The sequence below is a fragment of the Candida pseudojiufengensis genome (genome assembly GCF_024610245.1).
Source record: "Candida pseudojiufengensis strain CBS 10847 chromosome Unknown scaffold10, whole genome shotgun sequence".
NCBI lineage: Eukaryota > Fungi > Ascomycota > Pichiomycetes > Serinales > Debaryomycetaceae > Lodderomyces > Lodderomyces pseudojiufengensis.
In genome coordinates, this window is record NW_026261540.1 from 54,060 (window position 1) to 73,046 (window position 18,987).

An 18,987-nucleotide genomic window follows, 5' to 3' on the forward strand; every position below is an offset into this window, starting at 1 on the left:
ATAAATTGAAAATTAGTTGAAATAATAAAAGAAAGAATTGAGTTGTGTTGAATTATGAAAAAGAAAAAGAAATATCAAAGTATTAACATTGATTATTTAATCTTCTTTATATATTTAATGAAAAAACTAAAATGTAAAACGTTCCCACATGGTTATTAGTAATATTGGTATGGTTTTAGTTAATTGTGGTCATACTATAACTCCTTACTTAATAATGCAGAATATTAAAGAATTAATTAGATTAAAAATGGCTGCAAAAAAAAAGGCAATGATCAAAAACTAAGTAATAGATTTTACTAGACTATTCTAGAAGTGGATGCTACCATATTTTAATGTATTTACTCATTAAGTTAAAACAGACCAAGTTTCAAAGTTTCAGATTTTACTACGATAGTCAACATTAAAGATACGAGTTTACGATAATAGGGTATGCTAGATATCCAGTAATATGCAAGTTTTAAAAAAACTTTGATACTTCATTTTGCTGAACAATCTACATTTTTGGATATTATAGCTCGGCTTGTCGTAAAGACATTACTTTATTCCAAGACATTAAAAGTTTCCGACATTAAAAACTCTTGGTCGTGTTTACGTAGTATACGGACCAAAAAAAAAAGCATGATTTAATTAGAGATCAAACTTGTAACAACATACACTACCAACTATATTAATTATTATACGAACCCAAAAAAAATGTATAATAATAGATACAAATCTGAAACAATCGAAAGGGGAAAATTATATTGTAATTTGTACGTGAATTTTTAAGCGGTTTTTGAACTTCTGAATTGTCAAGTAATACATGTGATCTTGCTTCTATTATATTTCTCAAATCCTGAGTTTCCTAGATTACAGGAATCTTTCTATTTAAAAGCTTTGTAGATTAATTAAATCTTAAAATACGAAAGATTCGGTACCAATTTTTGTATTTATAGATATACAATTACAAAAGCCTTTTTTCATTTCGTTAACTATTACAAACTAATCTACAAGCGGTCGATTCAACATAGCAATAGTATTGAACTTTTAAAATTATGAATATGGGGTCAGCTTACTTTACGTTTGGTGTATCTCTTTACAATAGTATATCCATCAATTGGTGTTACTATTAATAAACTCTCTAGATCTAAACCACAATACTTAATAAAGTGGAATTTAAACGGTTAATAAATCAATGTAAACAGTTACACAAAATGCGTAATATTTTTATTAATTATAATAATATTTTTATAAGCTAATAATTTTGAAGTTATAATAATATATCGTTCACGTTTGAATGACTTGTTTATACAAAACTTTAACTACTAGATATACATTGGCTATTACTTTACTTCTTATCTTCTTCTTTCTCCTGTTCTCGTATATCTTCCGTTTGAAATCAAATTTTTATATTGTATTGATTGAAAAAAACTTTATTTGTAAAATAAATAAAAAATAAAAAAAAATAAAAAATAAAATCAAATTAAAAATTTTTTAATTCTCATTCAAAACCAAACTTCAAATCAATAAAATATTCAAATCAGCTATAGTATTGTTTGTTGAAACCTCATTTTTACTATTTCATTAACTTCATTATCATTCGTTTCATAAATCTAATCATCTAAATCAAAAAACCAGACCTAAACTACCTCACACTCACACATATTTAAAAGAAACTTTCAACATTCCATCTATTTCTTTTATTTTATCACAGCCCACACCAATTTTAGGAGATAGAAATTTTGAAATTTTAAACGAATTTTGATTGGTATTTGGATTTTAGTATAGAACTTTACAAGTATCAAACTTTTAAACAATCTACCCTATTGAAAACTTACTAGACAGTCAAGTAAAAGGGGATTCCAAATCCACAATTTATACGATTTTGACTCATACCTAAATATATACGAGCTTTGAACTTTGCCAGGAGGAATAAATTTACATAGATACATACATCATAACTATTCAAATATGGAGAAAGAAATACCCTATCATTCAATAAATGAAATACCAAACAACACAAATCGTTCCACTAAATCATATATTTTTAAAAGTATATTAAGTATAGGAATTTTCTTGTCTTTAATCTATCTTTATTTAAATAATTCAAATTGTCAATTTATAACAAATTCATCAACATACACATCAACAACAAATTCATTACAAAATATATCAAAATTAGAAAATAATACTTCAATAAGTAATTTTAGTTTTAATCTTAAAAATTTAAATTTCAATAAAATTATAATTGATCATGAAAAAAGAGCAGATAATACAACCACCACATCAGGTTCAGGTTCAAGTTCAACTGGATTTGGAGGTAATGGAGGTCAATCTTCATCAAATGGTATATCAAATAATGGATTTGATCAATCTTCATCATTTAATTCATTTTTATCATCATCTCAACAAAATCAACAATCTTCTTTTAATGGTGGTTCATCATCATTTATAGAAAGTTCAACTACTGAAAATGGATTTGAAAGTTCTTCTTTTGCAACTTCATCAAATGGATTTGCTTCTGAAACTGGTGAGACATCAGCTAGTAGTTCTAGTAGTTCATCATCATCAACTACAAGCTCTTCCAGCTCATCATCATCTTCTTCAAGTTCAAGTTCAAGTTCCACAGAAGCAGAAGAAACTTCAGAAACTACTTCATCTTCAAGTTCTTCCTCATCATCATCTTCATCATCTTCTTCAAGTTCATCAGAAAGAGAATCATCATCATCAGTATCAAGACAAGTAACAACATTAAGTTCAGTTCAAGGAGGTTCAACAATAGTTATAACACAAACATCAATAATTTCATCAAATCCAACATCAGATTCATCCCTGAATAATTCAACAAATAGAAATAATGATTCAAATGGAGGATTATCACAAACAAATAAAATTGTTGTTGGTGTTGTAGTTGGAGTTGGTGGATCAATTTTAATTGGATTAATTATAATATTATTTTATTTGAAAAAACGTAATAACAAGAATAATGAAAATGGTTGGACTTTTTGGAGAAAAAATGAAAAATTAGGTAGTGATGAATTTTTTAATGGTGAATTAGGTGTTAGAGATAGAAATATTAATCAAGGTTCTAATTTTTAAACTATATTTATTAAGTTAGATTAGAAAGATAGTATAAAGAGATGATGTTTAATACATTTTCAAATATATATTTTACACTAAATTTTGAATATTTTTTTTTGATTATAGAGAGGTTTATCTTTTGTAGAATTGATGAAGTTGTAGAGAAGTAGAAGTTTATAGTTTGATTTTTCTATTTAAATTCTAGTCAGTTGTAGCAGATATTTACCTTCCAAATAAGTTCTAAATTTTTAGGCCGAGCCCAGTTCATCAAGTAGACCAATTTATATTACGAAAATGTACTAATAAGTGTTAGACTAAAGTACAAATTCATCACATAACATTAAATACTTAAATCAGATATATTTCAAAATGATAGGATTTACAATTTTTTGGCCTATCTGTCTGATGAATACATCATTTTTGTGACAAATTCTGCGTGATTCGAAATTATAATCTTTTGTATGATTGGATTGTAATGTATTTAGTTAGATGAATCATGAAAAATCCATGCAAAACATTATAAATTCATATCATGCAAGAACTTTTACAACCCAGAGGTATGCATCAAACAAACAAGCCCAAAGTATCTTTAAAATTGAAGTAAATAAAAGTGTCCATTTACATTTATATTGCATCAATATAGTCATGTTGAAAGATATCAAAGACTTCAGCTGTGCCTAATTTCAAGATATCATATTGTCGTCATTTTGTTCCTTTAAATGAAATGAAAATGCCTTAAATGTTGATCACATATCACTAAAATTTAAATGTCATTAATACTTAAAACAAACATATTCAAATGATAATATAAACGATTTCCCTCAAATTTGTTAATGAATACATTTGTCAGACTTATAGGTGAAAATTGAAATTTGAAATTACAACCAGATCGTTCAAACATCATACATGACGACAGTACAATATATTGCTATTAGACTTAAAGAAAGCATTCGATAATATCCAACATAACTATATTAATATGATGCAATATTAATGTAAATATATTTGAATCTATTTGGCGATTTGCAATTAAATCTCATGACATATTTTGATCGATTTGTATGCATTATGTTAATTGTGATTAGGCCAATAATATATATGACTAGCTCTTGATATCAAGGGATTGAATAGATTCTTTTCAGAATGAATTGATTTCACAATTGACTAAAGACACTTGCTCCACCTGTTTGTATTTAGTGTTGTCCTTGATTGTTTGCATTCAAATGAGAGAAAACTCAAAAGCACTAACACATGAGTCTAGGGCCATGCCATTCAAATGATTATAATTATAGTATGAATTTGAAATTGTAATAATTGAAATATAATTTTATTTTGGAATTGAATCAGTTGGTTTTTTGAATGCAGCACTCTACTATTCCCATAATACTTAGATAATAACTATTGGTGTTAAATATCATTATTCGTTGTGCCCTTCTGTTTGCTTGATTGACTTGCTTATGCCTATTTTACCTCCCAATTTTCAAACTGCTCCTGTACAATTAATTTCCATAGCTTTGACTAGGTGATTACATTGTAAAGAAGAATGAAAGCAATTAGTTTTCCCCATGGGAATTCATCCATATAACTTATAAAACACTCTAAAACTAACAGTAATATAAAATTAAAATGTGGTTTAAAAAAATCAATCCCACATGGTAGAGTTGCTCTGTCTAAATTTATTAGTCTAACTCTTATCCTTAAATTTCCGGAGTTATCAAACAATCAAATAATATTTAGTTGAAAATGGATACGAAAGGTCAATCCAAGTTCATCCATAGTAATTAATATTCACTCAATTCCAAGTATTCAGACTGATATTGTTAAAATCCTTTACAGACTAGGTCGTGAAAATGACGCTTAAGTTTGGAAGAATTGATATTCTTTCAAAACAAGGAATCAATATAGGATTTATGGGATGGAATATCATGCTTACATTCATCATATTAATATTTACAACTATAATTTTACTTAAATCTAATCCAAAACAAAATATGACTCAAAAATTTAAATCAAGTTGGAATGAATTGAATGAAATTTATTCATCTAAAAAATCAAAATCAATTTGGAATTATATTGTGCCTCCTAGTCATATTTATGCAATTTTATTATTATTTATTGGAAATTTATTATTAATATTTTTTACATATATTATTCATTTACCTAAAATTGGAGCTATTATTGTAAGCATACTTATATTTATTGCTGTAATTTCATCATCAAGAGCTGCTCAATTAGAACGTTCAAGTGAATAAGTGGAAATAAATTTTTTTAAAAAAAGTTCAAATATCACGATGGATAACATAATAATTAATGATGATATTCTCATTGTATTTTGTTGATAAAAAGGTCCAATAAAATAAGATTCGTTACCATTAGGTTCATTATCATGACCTTCCAATATTGAGACCTTAACAAATAAATTTGTTCGAGAATGTCAAACCATCCCACTTTTCCTTTTATGTGTGACTTGTTATGGTTAGTGGAATGATTCAAGAATGTAAAAAATTTGTACGTTTCTGTTCAAATCACAAATCATTTACATCCTTTTGAATGACAAATGACGCTTACAACAATGTTCCATTAGCTATTTGCACTTCAATTAATTGCACAGGTATTTAGTGATTATTAAAGAGTAAGATGATGAAGCTGAGTTCAATAGCTTGATCCGTTATAAAACAAATTAACTATTTCCGGTAAATCAATGATTATACGGTACACCTTTTAATCGTTTTCTCCTTATTTAGTTAGGAAAGTATCCATCACATAACCAAGTTAAAAAATTTTCAGATCCTATCTTCTTATTTGTAGATTAAATCCAATCTTATTTTTGAAATGATAATCTTTCCTATAATGAATTGGTAGATGTTACACCGAACTAATATGTACCATCCGTACGAGAACTAAGGTGCCAAGTTGATGAATACTTTTTTAAGTAAATTCTTCTTGATGCAATATCATCCTTTTCAAATTTGACCTTGATTATTAAGAAATGAAAAACAAACCTCTCTCTTTCAACAAATTTGTCCCTAAGAATTTTGGACTGCCCCTTTTGATTTGAATCCAATTGTTGCGCCATAGTTGACGATGCTTCTCTTTAGGTTTTGTCCATTTTCGGTTGAGGTTGATTTGATTTCTTTGAAATTTTGATAACTTTTGAAGTCGTTTTGGTTGTTGATTGAATTAGCAACAAATTTGCTGAATGTATTTCAAGTTTCTCAATTATCAACGCCAAGTTCGAGAAGGATTATAATGTAACTGAAGAATTTGCACCAAAATAAGCAACATTGGAAGGACCATCAGTACCAATCGGAAGAATAAAGTGTTGTACTTTAGAACCAGATCAAAAAGAACTTAGTAAAGACAAGTCACATTAGAGAGAAAAAAAAAAAGTCACATCAAAAGTATTGAATTAAAAAAATCACACAAAATTAGACGCGTTATTTACTTTTTTTAAATCTTTAAAACTTCAAAATTCCCGTCTTAAATATTAGAATATATCATTCCTAATCCACATCATTCAACCAAATACTATCATCAACAAGATCATCGAAACAAAAGAATGTCAAAATTAGATGTATATCAACAACTACGACAAAATGATAATTACATATACAAATTAATTCAACTTCCACCACAACTTCAATCACATTTATCAAAATTAAAGAATAATTTACAATTAAAATCAACTAATAATGGAAATGTATTGTTAGTAACAGAAGATAAAACTTTTAAATTAAGACAAAATAATCAATCAAATACTATATTATTAATGCGTCATGAAAATGATAAATTAATAGGATATGATAAATGTTTTTATCAATATGAATTAAATGAAATATTGGGGAAAATTATTAATAGTAGTGATATAGATATACCAATTTATGAAAATGAAAAATCAATACAGAAAATTACGAAGAAACTAACTAAACAACAATTATTTAATTTAAGTCCTTGTTCAAAATTTGAATTTGAAAAATTATGGATAGAGATGAATTATATAAATATTGAAAATCAAGTATTTAAAATTTCAAATAATTTAATAACTGAAATTTTATATGATTTAATTACTTTTTTAATCAGTAAAAATAAATTAGAAGAATTTAGAAAAGAAGATATTGAAATATCATATGATTCAAATCTTGTAAATTCAATATTTTTAAATTTTACAATCACTACTAAAGATAATAAATATAAATTAAATGATGAAAAAATTATAAATTGGTTTGGTATAAATGAATTAAAAAAATTAAAAATTGAAGAAGAAAATCAAATAAAATTAAATGATTTTTATTTAAATTGGAAAAGTTCATTACCTTCATTTTATAATGTTTCATTATCAATAACTTCCCTTAGAGGTAATTATTTAACAAAGACAATTAATAAAATTGAATTTATTAAATATGTTCCCCTTGAAAATTTATCTCAAGATCCAATTATAAAATTTAAACAATTAATTTTAATTGAACCTATTTGGAAATATGATGAAATTTTATATTTCTTTAGTGATTTTATAAAGAGTGGTAAAAAAATTGATTCAATTATTTTAAAATATGGTAAAAAGAAAAAAATTGGTTCAAAATTTATTGTTTGTAGTAGATAATTTAAAGAAATATCACGTTCTTTCTTTAAAAGCTACAAAAGTTTTGTTTTATTCTCTAAATTATATATTATGAAGTAAAAGTAAATAAAATTAAAAACTCTCTAAATTATTTATTATCATTATCAATATCCATATTATCATCATTATCATTAATTTCAGTAATTTGATTCAGTTTATATTGTAATACAGTACTTTCAGTCATTGATCTATTATTCATTTGAGGTCTAATCATATTATTTAATAAAGGATTATTTATTAAAGATTCTAATGATGATGGTATTGAATTTGAATCTTTTAATTTACCATCTGATGTTAAATTTATTGATGATGATGATTTTGATTGTGTGAAATGTGGGGGAAGATTTGATTGTTGATGATGTTGTGAATGAGACAGTGAATTATATTGTTGTTGTTGAAATGAATTATATCCATTATTTATACTACTTGATGATGATGAAGGTCTTGATGGTGAACTATTTTGTGATCTATTATTTCCATTACTATTACCATTATGAGGACTTGATGAACCATTTGATTTTATTGATGAATTTTTTTTTAATTTTTTTGCAAAATCAGAAGTTCTATTATTATTATTTTGTTTTGATAATTCTTTTAATTGATTTATATTATGAATACATTTATTAATAGTTTGCATTAATAATTTTGGTTTTAAAGGTTTTGAAACATAATCATCCATTCCTTTCGCTAAAGATTTTTCACGATCTCCTAACATTGCATGAGCAGTTAATGCAATTATAGGAGTTCTAAAAGTTAATGAATCAATTGGATTTGATTTTTTTTCCCATTGTCTTATTTTTTCAACTGATTCAAATCCTCCCATTACTGGCATTTGAACATCCATTAAAACAACATCATATTTTGATTTTTGTATAGCTTCAAAAGCTTCTAAACCATTTTCAACTACTTCTACTTTATGACCTTGTTTTTCCAAAATTCTAACTGCTAATTTTTGATTAACTAAATTATCTTCAGCTAATAAAATATTATAACTTACAGATTCATCAAGATTTTGTGAAATAGATCTTGATTCTAATGCAGGTATTAAAGCACTTGCTAAATCTGTTATTGAACATGGTGTATTACCATATGATGATATACCTAAATCAATACAAACTCTCATATTTAATTCAGGTATTGAGTGATGAACTAATACTAATGGAATATATTTAACTTCTGATAATAATCTTAATTTTTTAGCTGTTTCAATTGAATCAATCATTATAATATCATATTTTATTGGTTCTTGTAAATTAGCATCTTCAATATTATGAACTATAATTGGATTTAAACCTAATTCAATTATACCATCTTTAATTTCTTGTAATTCTTCATTACTATGATCAGTTGATACAAATAATACATAATGACTACTAAATGGTAATAATTGTTCAGTTTGTCTTGTATATCTTATATTTGATGGTGAAACACAAACAGTAAAATAAAAATTTGAACCAGAACCATATTCTGATGTTACCCAAATTTCTCCTCCCATTAAATGAATTAATTGTTTTGATATAGATAATCCTAATCCTGTACCACCAAATTTTCTTGTTGTTGAACCATCAGCTTGACAAAATGTATCAAAAATTAAACCTAATTTATCTTTTTCAATACCAATTCCAGTATCACTAACACAAACTTCTAATAATAATTTATCATTATCATCATCTTCAACTTCAACTATTTTATCTGATTTTTTAACACTAACACTAACTTTTCCTTCTTTTGTAAATTTTATTGCATTTCCTGCTAAATTTAATATAACTTGTCTTAATCTAAATGAATCACCAATTAAATTATCTGGGAATGAAGAATCACATTGATAAGTTAAATCTAAATTTTTTTCAATTGCTTTTACTGCTAAAGTTTTTAATGCTCCAAATACTGTACCTCTTAATGAAAAATCAATTTGTTCAACAGTCATTCTATTTGCTTCAATTTTAGAAATATCTAATATATCATCAATAATAGTTAATAAACTATTAGCTAAATTATGAACAATTGATAACATTTCTCTTTGATATTGAGTTAATTCTGTATCTAAAGATAATTGAGTCATTCCTATAATACCATTTAAAGGAGTTCTAATTTCATGAGACATATTTGCTAAAAATTCTGATTTTGCACTATTAGCTAATTCAGCAGCTTCTCTTGCAGCTGTATTTCTTTGAATTGATTCTCTTAAATTAAGAACCATTTGATTAATTTTTGTTTTTAAAGCATCCATTTCTCCCGAAGCTTCAACTGTAATAAATCTTGTAAAATCACCATCAGTTGCAGCAGCAGTAATTTGAGCAAATGCTCTAACTTGTGAAGTTAAATTTGAAGCCATTGTATTTACATTTGAAGTAATTTCTTTCCATAAACCATCTACATCACTAACTTGAGCTTGAATACCTAATTTACCATTTATACCAACATCTCTTGCAACTTTTGAAACTTCTGAAGCAAATAATTGTAAAGAATCCACCATTTTATTTATAGTATTTTTTAATTGTAAAATTTCACCTTGTGCATGAACATCAATTTTTTGTGATAAATCACCATGAGCAACAGCTGTTGTAACTGTTGCAATAGATCTAACTTGATTTGTTAAATTTGTTGCCATTAAATTAACATTTTCAGTAACAGCTTTCCATGCTCCTTCAACATCTTGAACATTTGCTTGTCCACCTAATATACCTAATGTACCAACTTCTCTTGATAATGTTGTAACTTCAGAAGCAAATTTTAATAATCTATCAACCATTTGATTTATAGTTAATTTTAAATTTAAAATTTCTCCTTTACAATCTGCTGTAACTTTTTTTGATAAATCACCTTTTGCAACAGCAGTCGTAACATTTGCAATATTTCTAACTTGTGTTGTTAAATTTAAAGCCATTGCATTTACATTATCAGTTAATTCTTTCCATATACCTTCAACATTTTCAATTAAAGCTTGACCACCTAATATACCTAAAACACCAACATCTCTTGCAACTTTTGATACTTCAAAAGCAAAAGTTCTTAATTGATCAACCATAGTATTTATAGTCATTTGTAACTGTAAAATTTCTCCTTGAGCATGAACATTAATTTTTCTTGATAAATCACCTCTTGCAACAGCTCTTGTAACATCAGCAATTTCTCTAACTTGATTTGTTAAATTTAATGCCATAATATTTACATTATCAGTTAATGATCTCCATATACCAACACTACCTTCATTTTTAGCTTGACCACCTAATTCACCATTTGCAACTTCTGTTGCAACTTTTGTAACTTCATTAGCAAAAGTTTGTAATTGATCCATCATTGTATTTATTGTAATTTTAACTTTTAAAATTTCAGGATCACTTTCAACTGAATGAATTTCAACTTTTTTTGATAAATCTCCCATTGCAACTGATATAACAACTGTACCAATTTCTGATAAAGCTTGTTTAAAAGCTTTATTTGCAGTTTTACAAACTTCTAATTCATTTTTATTATCATTTATTATTAAATCTTGTTGATTAAAAAGTTTTATTAAATCATTTCTAATTTCCATATGTTTTTGTTGATATAATACTGGATCTTGTAAAATTTTTAATATTTCAATTTGAGAATAAGATGAATTTAACATTTTTGGAATTGAAGAAGAATCTTCTGTTGTTGAATCTGTTGATGATGAAGGTGAAGTTATTTTAAAAGATGGTGAAATTGGTGAATTTATATTTAAATTAAAATTATTAAAATTTGAATCTACAGGTGAGGAATAATTAGATTGATTTTGATGTGGTTGTGGTTGTTGTTGATTGAATGTGTTTGGAGATGGAGTGCTATTACTACTAACTTTTCTATTTGTAGTTTCCGATGTTGATGAAGAAGATGCTGTTGATATTGAAGATGAATCTGATGAAGATGTTGGAGGTGATGAAGTTGAAGTTGAAGTTGATGTTGATGAAGTTGAAGATAACTTCAATTTTTTAACTGGTGGAATAATTTTGAATAGATTTTATTTATATAAACTTCTCTTTTTAATAGTTGAATGATCTCAAAGAAGTTTATTTAAAAAGGGAAGTGGATCAATGAAATTATGGGAAGTAAATAAAGTTTTTAAAGGTTAAACAAAGAAACAAAAAATCCTTTAAACTTCTTGAAATCGATTGATTGTGTGAACAAAATAAGAAGTATATGACGATTCCTCCTTTTTGGTAATGTAAGATATAACAATCAATCCTTATGAGTTGTATGTATATTATGAATGATATATTAGTATTAAATTGGTTGTAAATAAATGTTGAGATAATTTAAAAAAATTATTATCATTAGAAAGGGGAAAAATTTATTTTTAGTTTCACTCTACTCTAATTAATTTAATACGAAACATATTCTAAAAACAATAGAGATATTTACAATTAAGAATGAACTAAGAAATTAAATTATTGAGATAGTATAGCTATTAGCGTAGTAATCATTCGTCAACATCATCATCATCATATTGTGAAAACTAGCATGTTATAGAAATAGACATATATATTAGTTGGTACCTGAAATTATTATCTAAATAAATTTATTTGTTTACAATATTGGCTACTAATAAATCAATGTTTCATTTTAATGTTAGTATGATGTCATACATTTAATATATTATTGTTTAGACAAACCACCATTAAAGATATACTAACAACACGCTTTCAAAAACTAAATGAAATTCTGACTGGATCGGATTACCAAAACAAAACTTATTGAAAAAAAAGTTAAACATACAATAGAATGAAAAAAATCATTGATGTTGTTTCAATAATTATTTGTATTTGGTCCCTTGTTAATCTTTATAAATTTACGAGTTGTACACGACTTTAATGGTAGTATCAACAGTTCAAATCTTGATATTGAAATAAGCAGATTCACGTATCATCAACAATAAAACCAAGTGGGAAAAAACTCTTAATTTCTTTTGATTCGAATCAACCATTCTGGACTAACCGTACTATGGTTGGTGGATTTAACTCATTGTTGAAGCAAAGTATGCCTATATTTGCTCCATCTGAAGTACAACTGATACAAATTTTGACGAGAATTTATTTTTTTCCAATTTGTCTACGAAATCATAGTTTTATTTACACAAATAGATAATGTTTTGAAACTTGACAATTCGACCCCTAGTTCAGAAAAGGATAAAAAACTATTTCATGGTTTTAGATGACTATTTTCAACTACATCACAAGGTTCTTCAAACAATTTTGAATGTTATTTGTATGGGAATATTGAAAATATTTCGTGAATCTGATGGATTTTTTTAGCTTCATAATCATTTTTTTCTTTTGAAACAAATCTTCAATTTCCCTTTTCGTAATTTTTTTCTACATAAAAAATGTGCTGGTGACGGACCATCCAACTTGGGGTAAAAATTTTGAATTATTCAAATTCAAAATTCTCTAAATTTCACTTTATAACTTAGAAGCTTTCAAACGTTATTTGTATGAGTGATTTAAATTGTTTTTGCTAAGTTTATGTATTGAAAGGATAGTCTATGAAAATATTTAGCCGTTCTCAATCCATAATAATACTGCAGGTAACAGAAATCACACACATTCAAAGTATAGCAGTTCCCCTAATGAATTCAAAGTCTTGACCTCACTCAGTGCAAACAATCTTTACAAATTGAATATACCGTCAAATTTTAATTAGTATCAACACCTAAATTAAGTATTCATTAATAGCTAATTTGATAGAACAAAAGTAAGATTCAGATCTACTCGTGCGGCTTTATTGCCTATTTGAAATTTTTGAAAAAATAGACTTGAATTCGAAATTGAAAAAAACTCCGAATTAGCATGACTTTTTACAAAAAAATTTTTTAAACCTTGTATCTAATTTCAAATTTATTTGAGATAAATAATTTATCCTATTTTGAATGTTATTCACTTTGGGAGATTTGTCAATGCTCAATTGATTGGAGCTTTAACGAAGAGATTGATCGACAAGAATTGTTGCGGCTTTATTTCCCAATGTGTACAGTCAAATCGGAAATTTTTCCTGATTAAATATTTTATTTTTGTGTTTTACGACACGATAAAAATACGACTCTTGAAAATAATTTATGAAGAAGATAAATTTAATTTATCAAGAAATTAACTAAAATAAAATCCTGATTTTGAATTAATAAAATCCTAAACCTTCATTCTAATTTTCTCGCTCTCCCAGAATAATTTTTCCTCCGGTAAGTATGCTCTTTGCGCCCCAACCTTGCGCATTATTTTTAGTCCATCAGCGAGAAAATTTAAATTAACATTTATGATTTTATTATTTCAAAATCTGGATTATTTGTTAGTTCAATTCTTGATAATTAATATAATTTTTCTATATAAATTTAATTCTAAAGTCGCATTATATTTATGTCGTAAAACATAAAAATAAAATTAATTATCAGGATAAATTTCCGATTTGACTGTATATTCAAATATCCGACGTCAACGATGTTATGAATTCGAGCACATTTTTCGAATTCTACGACTATGTCTTTCATTTATGTCAAACAGCATAAACTTTTAATGTGGAGTTATCACTTTTGTTTTAATTAAAATGTTATAGATATAGTCGAACGTTAAATACGATGAAACAACGTTTCAAATTTTTAGCGTATCCATTTTTTTTCTCTTAAATTTGATTTTATTTCTACCTCAAGAAGAATTAAATGAGTACAAGATCTCAGGAGCAATGAGAAAATTACATTTAGTATTTACGAAGCAAGTTGCATATTTCCAGTTTTTGAGCGACCTAAAAATCAAACTTAGTTTCAAGTTAATTTGTAAACTCATACTCAGATACAATTTCTATTGCAGTTGAGATGTTCCAAATTTTGCAGTACGGAGGTCTGCGGTACAGATGTTTGAGGTACGAATGTATTTTTGAAACCAGCTTCAACAAAACTAATCCTAACTATATCGACCGTTGCAAAAATGCAGAGGTATTTGCATAGCTTATTTTAGACTCTGATATTATGTTTTTACAGGTCGAGTTGGTTTAGAAAAATTAATGCAAGTTCCTCAAGATAAAGTTATATTACCTATTTACTGTAATTATATCATAAAATTAGCTGCAAAATTGGTCGATAAAGTCGAACAAGATCCGCATGTTTAGATTTTAACCATGAATTTAAACAACAAAATTGAAACAACGCGTCAGTACTCTCTTAAAGCGGGTTTTTACCACGCATGATTTATAAAACGACGTCAAAAGTAATGATACTACTAGATTTATTGTTTCGATACACCAATCTATTCTGGTCGTGGTAATTTTTCAATACATAGAATAAAAAAAAATTTATCAAAAGTTCAAAAGCAAATGATAGAGATCATTTAATTCAAGATCCACTTTAGTAAAATCATATCCCTTCAAAGTTCATATACACAAATAACAAGCAAAATAATGGTAGAATCAACATCGTCAAAAAGATATCAAATAACATTATCAGATGAATCAAAAGAAAGAATAATAAAAGTTTTAGATTATTCAAAAACAATTGCTCATTATGGTTTTATTCCTTTAGTATTATATTTAGGTTGGTCTGCTTCATCAAATAAACCATCTATATTAAATTTATTATCTCCTTTCCCATCAGCTTAAATTTGATCGAGATTTAAATTGTGCATTGGAACAAAAATAAGAAATTAAGGAGTTTATGATGACAGATTTTACGTTTTGGAAAATGAAATGATGAAAATGGAACAGTTCGATTAGATGAATCTTGTACATACATATTGTTGGCATACCTGTGATTTTTGTTTAAATAGAGGATAAATAAACGGAGTTTGCTAGTGAATATGACGAGTTCGAAGTCATACTATTATGTCAAGATTATGAATCAAGACATAATTCTTGAATTGTATTATCGTGTACATTGGGATTTCTTGATAAATGGGTTGATTAATGGAGCCTACGGTCAAATTTTCAATTTCTACCGGTGTCTACTTAGCTTCTTTGTTTTCCAAAAGGATATATCCCTAATGTCATAGTCTTTGACCCTACGATCGAAGCTGGGCCAGTCTTAACACCTCTCGATTTTTTGGCATATTTTCATCAAAATTTATGAAAATACTAAAATTACAAATTCGTAATTTTTTTTCAATTTGATAAAACCGTTACCTCTTCAAATCATCACAAACACTAAACAAAATGACAAGCCAACGTCTTCAATAACACAATTATATCATATCATTCAAGAAATATAAACAATAATGGGCGAGATACGGCATCATAGAAAACAAAAGTTCACATCTAGACAGATTGAAACTTTGTCTGGTTTAGCAGCAGGTTTTACTACTACTATAGTTACACATCCATTAGATGTTTTGAAAATTCGACTACAGTTAAACCATAACAAGTTAGAATTGAGATCAAAACCTTTCCAATCAGTGATTGAAATAATACGACAACTTAATAAAGATGCAAGATCATCAACGTATTTAAATTTAAAACATCAACGATGTAAAACACCATTTCCTATGAATTATTTAGCTCAATATTATCGAGGTTTGACACCAAATCTTATAGGAAATATATCAGCATGGGGATTATATTTTTCATTATATGCTGAATTTAAGAAGAATTTAAATTTAAGAAATCAATCAATCAATTATTTTTTAAGTTCAACTTTAGCAGGTATATCTACTTCAATTTTAACAAATCCTATTTGGGTTTTAAAAACACGTATATTATCAAGTTCCAAAACAACTGAAAATGCATACAAATCAACAATTGATGGAATAAAACAAATGCTTAATCAAGAAGGTATTTTAAGTTTTTGGAAAGGTTGTATACCAAGTATGTTTCAAGTATTTCAAGCAAGTTTACAAATTACCATATATGATAATTTAAAGAATTATATTGTTTCCAAAAAAGATAAAAATTTACATTCAAATCATCACGAGTTACATATGTTGACTACATGGCAATATTTATATACTTCAGCAGTTTCCAAAATTATAAGTACTTTAATTTTTTATCCAACTCAAGTTGTTAAAAGTAGATTACAAAATTATAGAAGTACAATAGAAATCTCAAAAAAAATTTCAATAAGTTCTGTAATAAAAGATTTATATTTTAAAGAAGGTGGAATATCAGCATTTTATAAAGGGTTAAGTGCAAATATTTTAAGAGTTCTTCCAGCTACTTGTATCACATTTGTAGTTTATGAAAATGTAAAAAAATGGTTAATAGAATTATAGACACGTCATAATATAGCTTTCTTTGTATATATTCATTCATTCACTTCTTTTGCATTCTAAATTAACAATTATTCTAATTATATTTACCAATTAATTCATTAACAAATTCAATATATTGTTTTTCAGCATCTTCTTTAGAAGTACCTTCTAAATCTTTCCAACTTTGCCATTTATATTTACCTTTAAAATCAAAAGTACCTGGTTTTTGAGTAGTATTATCACCAGCTGTAGCTTGTTTATATAAACCATATAATTTTAATAATTCATCATCATTTGGTCTTGTTTTTAAATTTGAAACTGTATTTGCCTTTATGTTTTGTTAATATTTATATTCTTTCTAAATTGTGAAATTTAAATTCAAGTTAATTGAGGAATTGATTGATACATACTTTTTCTTTAAATTCTGCTGAAACCATCTTGTATATATTAGTTCAATTTGAGTTTGTTATTTGAGTAAGAAAACTTGATTTTTTAAAATTAGTTTGTTGGCAATAATAATAAAAATATCAAACTTGAATTTATTTTAAAATTATTACACTAAATTGAGTGAGCTGTGTAACTCCTTAAATTTACAATCAAAGGATCTCCATACTTTTCCTTTAAATAAGGAACTTGAATTGCGATTAGGTTAGAATATACAAATTCGAATTCGAAAAAATAATGTGTTCAGGTTTGAGTTGTCTTGTAGGAGTTAAGTTGTTTTGAATGCAAAATATGGGGAAACTCAACCCCCTACATCACGCTTAATTTTTTACAAGATTTGAATTAATACGCCAAGCTATTAAACAGAGGTCGATCGATCCTAGGCATTACCGCAAGGAAAACTCTGTTCAACGCGGAAAGCGTTTCAAGTGACACATGAGAATTGCTCAGATACTTTATTCTAAAAGAATGTGTAGGATCTTTTGAAATGATTAAGAATACACAAAGTCTACGTAAGGAAGTTTATGATTCGAATTCTGGACTTCATTTGTTAGAACTGAAAACTAAAATTAATGTTGCATGCGTGTATTGAATTAAATATACTTGTTCTTTTATTAAAACATAGAAATAGTTGATATATGTATATGCCTAATTATTGATGTTCTCCATTTGAAACAATATTATAATGACTAGTAATCACAAAATACAGAATTTGAACTGAATGGTAATCGTTTTCCAAATCGATGTAGATTTTTGGGATTAGAAAGATATCCGACAATCTATCGTGCATTTAATTTCATTTCCAATGAGCATTGTATATGACAAAATTGACCGTACCTTGAACTTCATTTGCTGAATCTTAAATATTAGGTGATACGTGGTGGTGATAGAATTATAATAATGAGTCAAAATCATATAACACCTCCACCTAGGTCAGCCAATCCATCATCTTCATAAGTATCATCAAAATAATGACTAAAAGTGTAAATTGTTGCATAAATTAAAAGTCCCCCAATAATCGTCAATATACTTGCCATTCTAGTTAAAATTAATGAATGGTGTAATATAAAAGGTAAATAAAACCCAGTAACTAATAAAAATGAAGATAAAAATTGTCCAAATTCAACAATTATATTAGCATTTGTAGTAGATTGATCAAAATTAAAATCGTAATCTGATGAATTTGTTAAAGACTTCGTTATAACTATAGGTAAATGAGCAACAGCAAAAATTAAACCTATTATTATTGGAAACCAATTTCCATATATACCTGCTAGTATCACTAGTAAAAAACCCACTGATAGTACTACCGATAGACCTATTATTTTATTCAATGGATTGACTTTAAATGATGATGTAGAATTCATTATTTGAATTAAATAAGCAATTGAATGTATTTAAATTGTAGTGATGATATAAAACTCTCAGATTATGGTGAGATACCTATATGAATTGAATTTAATGGAGTATTCAGAATGCAGTAGTTGTAGCAATTGTGTGATATTATATGATTCTTTTATCAAGCTAAATGTGCCTTCAATTCTTATTTTTTGTTCGTAAAAAAAGATTCAGCAGCCAAAGTTTAATCGAAATCAAATTCAAGATCAAAACTGTTGACCAAAATTATATCATTGCAATTGTGAAATACACAAACTTACTAATCTAACCATTCTAACCCAGTTGATT

General features: G+C 26.6%; 7 protein-coding genes across 7 annotated transcripts; 4 read left to right on the forward strand and 3 right to left on the reverse strand. All coding sequences in view use genetic code 12, as the record gives it.

Moving 5' to 3' along the window:
- Nucleotides 1–1,950: 1,950 nt before the first annotated feature.
- On the forward strand, nucleotides 1,951–3,078 carry DFI1 (Dfi1p; the record flags this gene model as incomplete). The annotated part of the gene is made up of 1 exon (XM_051759919.1): nucleotides 1,951–3,078. One exon carries the CDS (start codon nucleotides 1,951–1,953, stop codon nucleotides 3,076–3,078), a length of 1,128 nt encoding a protein of 375 aa, XP_051612122.1.
- Nucleotides 3,079–4,910: 1,832 nt separating this feature from the next.
- Nucleotides 4,911–5,312, forward strand: KGF55_004960 (uncharacterized protein; the record flags this gene model as incomplete). The annotated part of the gene is made up of 1 exon (XM_051759920.1): nucleotides 4,911–5,312. One exon carries the CDS (start codon nucleotides 4,911–4,913, stop codon nucleotides 5,310–5,312), a length of 402 nt encoding a protein of 133 aa, XP_051612123.1.
- A 1,307-nt stretch (nucleotides 5,313–6,619) lies between these two features.
- On the forward strand, nucleotides 6,620–7,660 carry DCC1 (Dcc1p; the record flags this gene model as incomplete). The annotated part of the gene is made up of 1 exon (XM_051759921.1): nucleotides 6,620–7,660. One exon carries the CDS (start codon nucleotides 6,620–6,622, stop codon nucleotides 7,658–7,660), a length of 1,041 nt encoding a protein of 346 aa, XP_051612124.1.
- A 106-nt stretch (nucleotides 7,661–7,766) lies between these two features.
- On the reverse strand, nucleotides 7,767–12,623 carry NIK1 (Nik1p; the record flags this gene model as incomplete). The annotated part of the gene is made up of 2 exons (XM_051759922.1): nucleotides 7,767–11,621; nucleotides 12,621–12,623. The coding sequence occupies 2 exons, from the start codon at nucleotides 12,621–12,623 to the stop codon at nucleotides 7,767–7,769; spliced, it is 3,858 nt and encodes a 1,285-aa protein (XP_051612125.1).
- Nucleotides 12,624–15,888: 3,265 nt separating this feature from the next.
- On the forward strand, nucleotides 15,889–16,878 carry KGF55_004963 (flavin adenine dinucleotide transporter; the record flags this gene model as incomplete). Its single annotated transcript, XM_051759923.1, has 1 exon — nucleotides 15,889–16,878. One exon carries the CDS (start codon nucleotides 15,889–15,891, stop codon nucleotides 16,876–16,878), a length of 990 nt encoding a protein of 329 aa, XP_051612126.1.
- Nucleotides 16,879–16,951: 73 nt separating this feature from the next.
- On the reverse strand, nucleotides 16,952–17,294 carry ACB1 (long-chain fatty acid transporter; the record flags this gene model as incomplete). Its single annotated transcript, XM_051759924.1, has 2 exons — nucleotides 16,952–17,175; nucleotides 17,264–17,294. The coding sequence occupies 2 exons, from the start codon at nucleotides 17,292–17,294 to the stop codon at nucleotides 16,952–16,954; spliced, it is 255 nt and encodes an 84-aa protein (XP_051612127.1).
- Nucleotides 17,295–18,212: 918 nt separating this feature from the next.
- KGF55_004965 (uncharacterized protein) lies at nucleotides 18,213–18,668 on the reverse strand (the record flags this gene model as incomplete). The annotated part of the gene is made up of 1 exon (XM_051759925.1): nucleotides 18,213–18,668. One exon carries the CDS (start codon nucleotides 18,666–18,668, stop codon nucleotides 18,213–18,215), a length of 456 nt encoding a protein of 151 aa, XP_051612128.1.
- Between the last annotated feature and the right edge of the window lie 319 nt (nucleotides 18,669–18,987).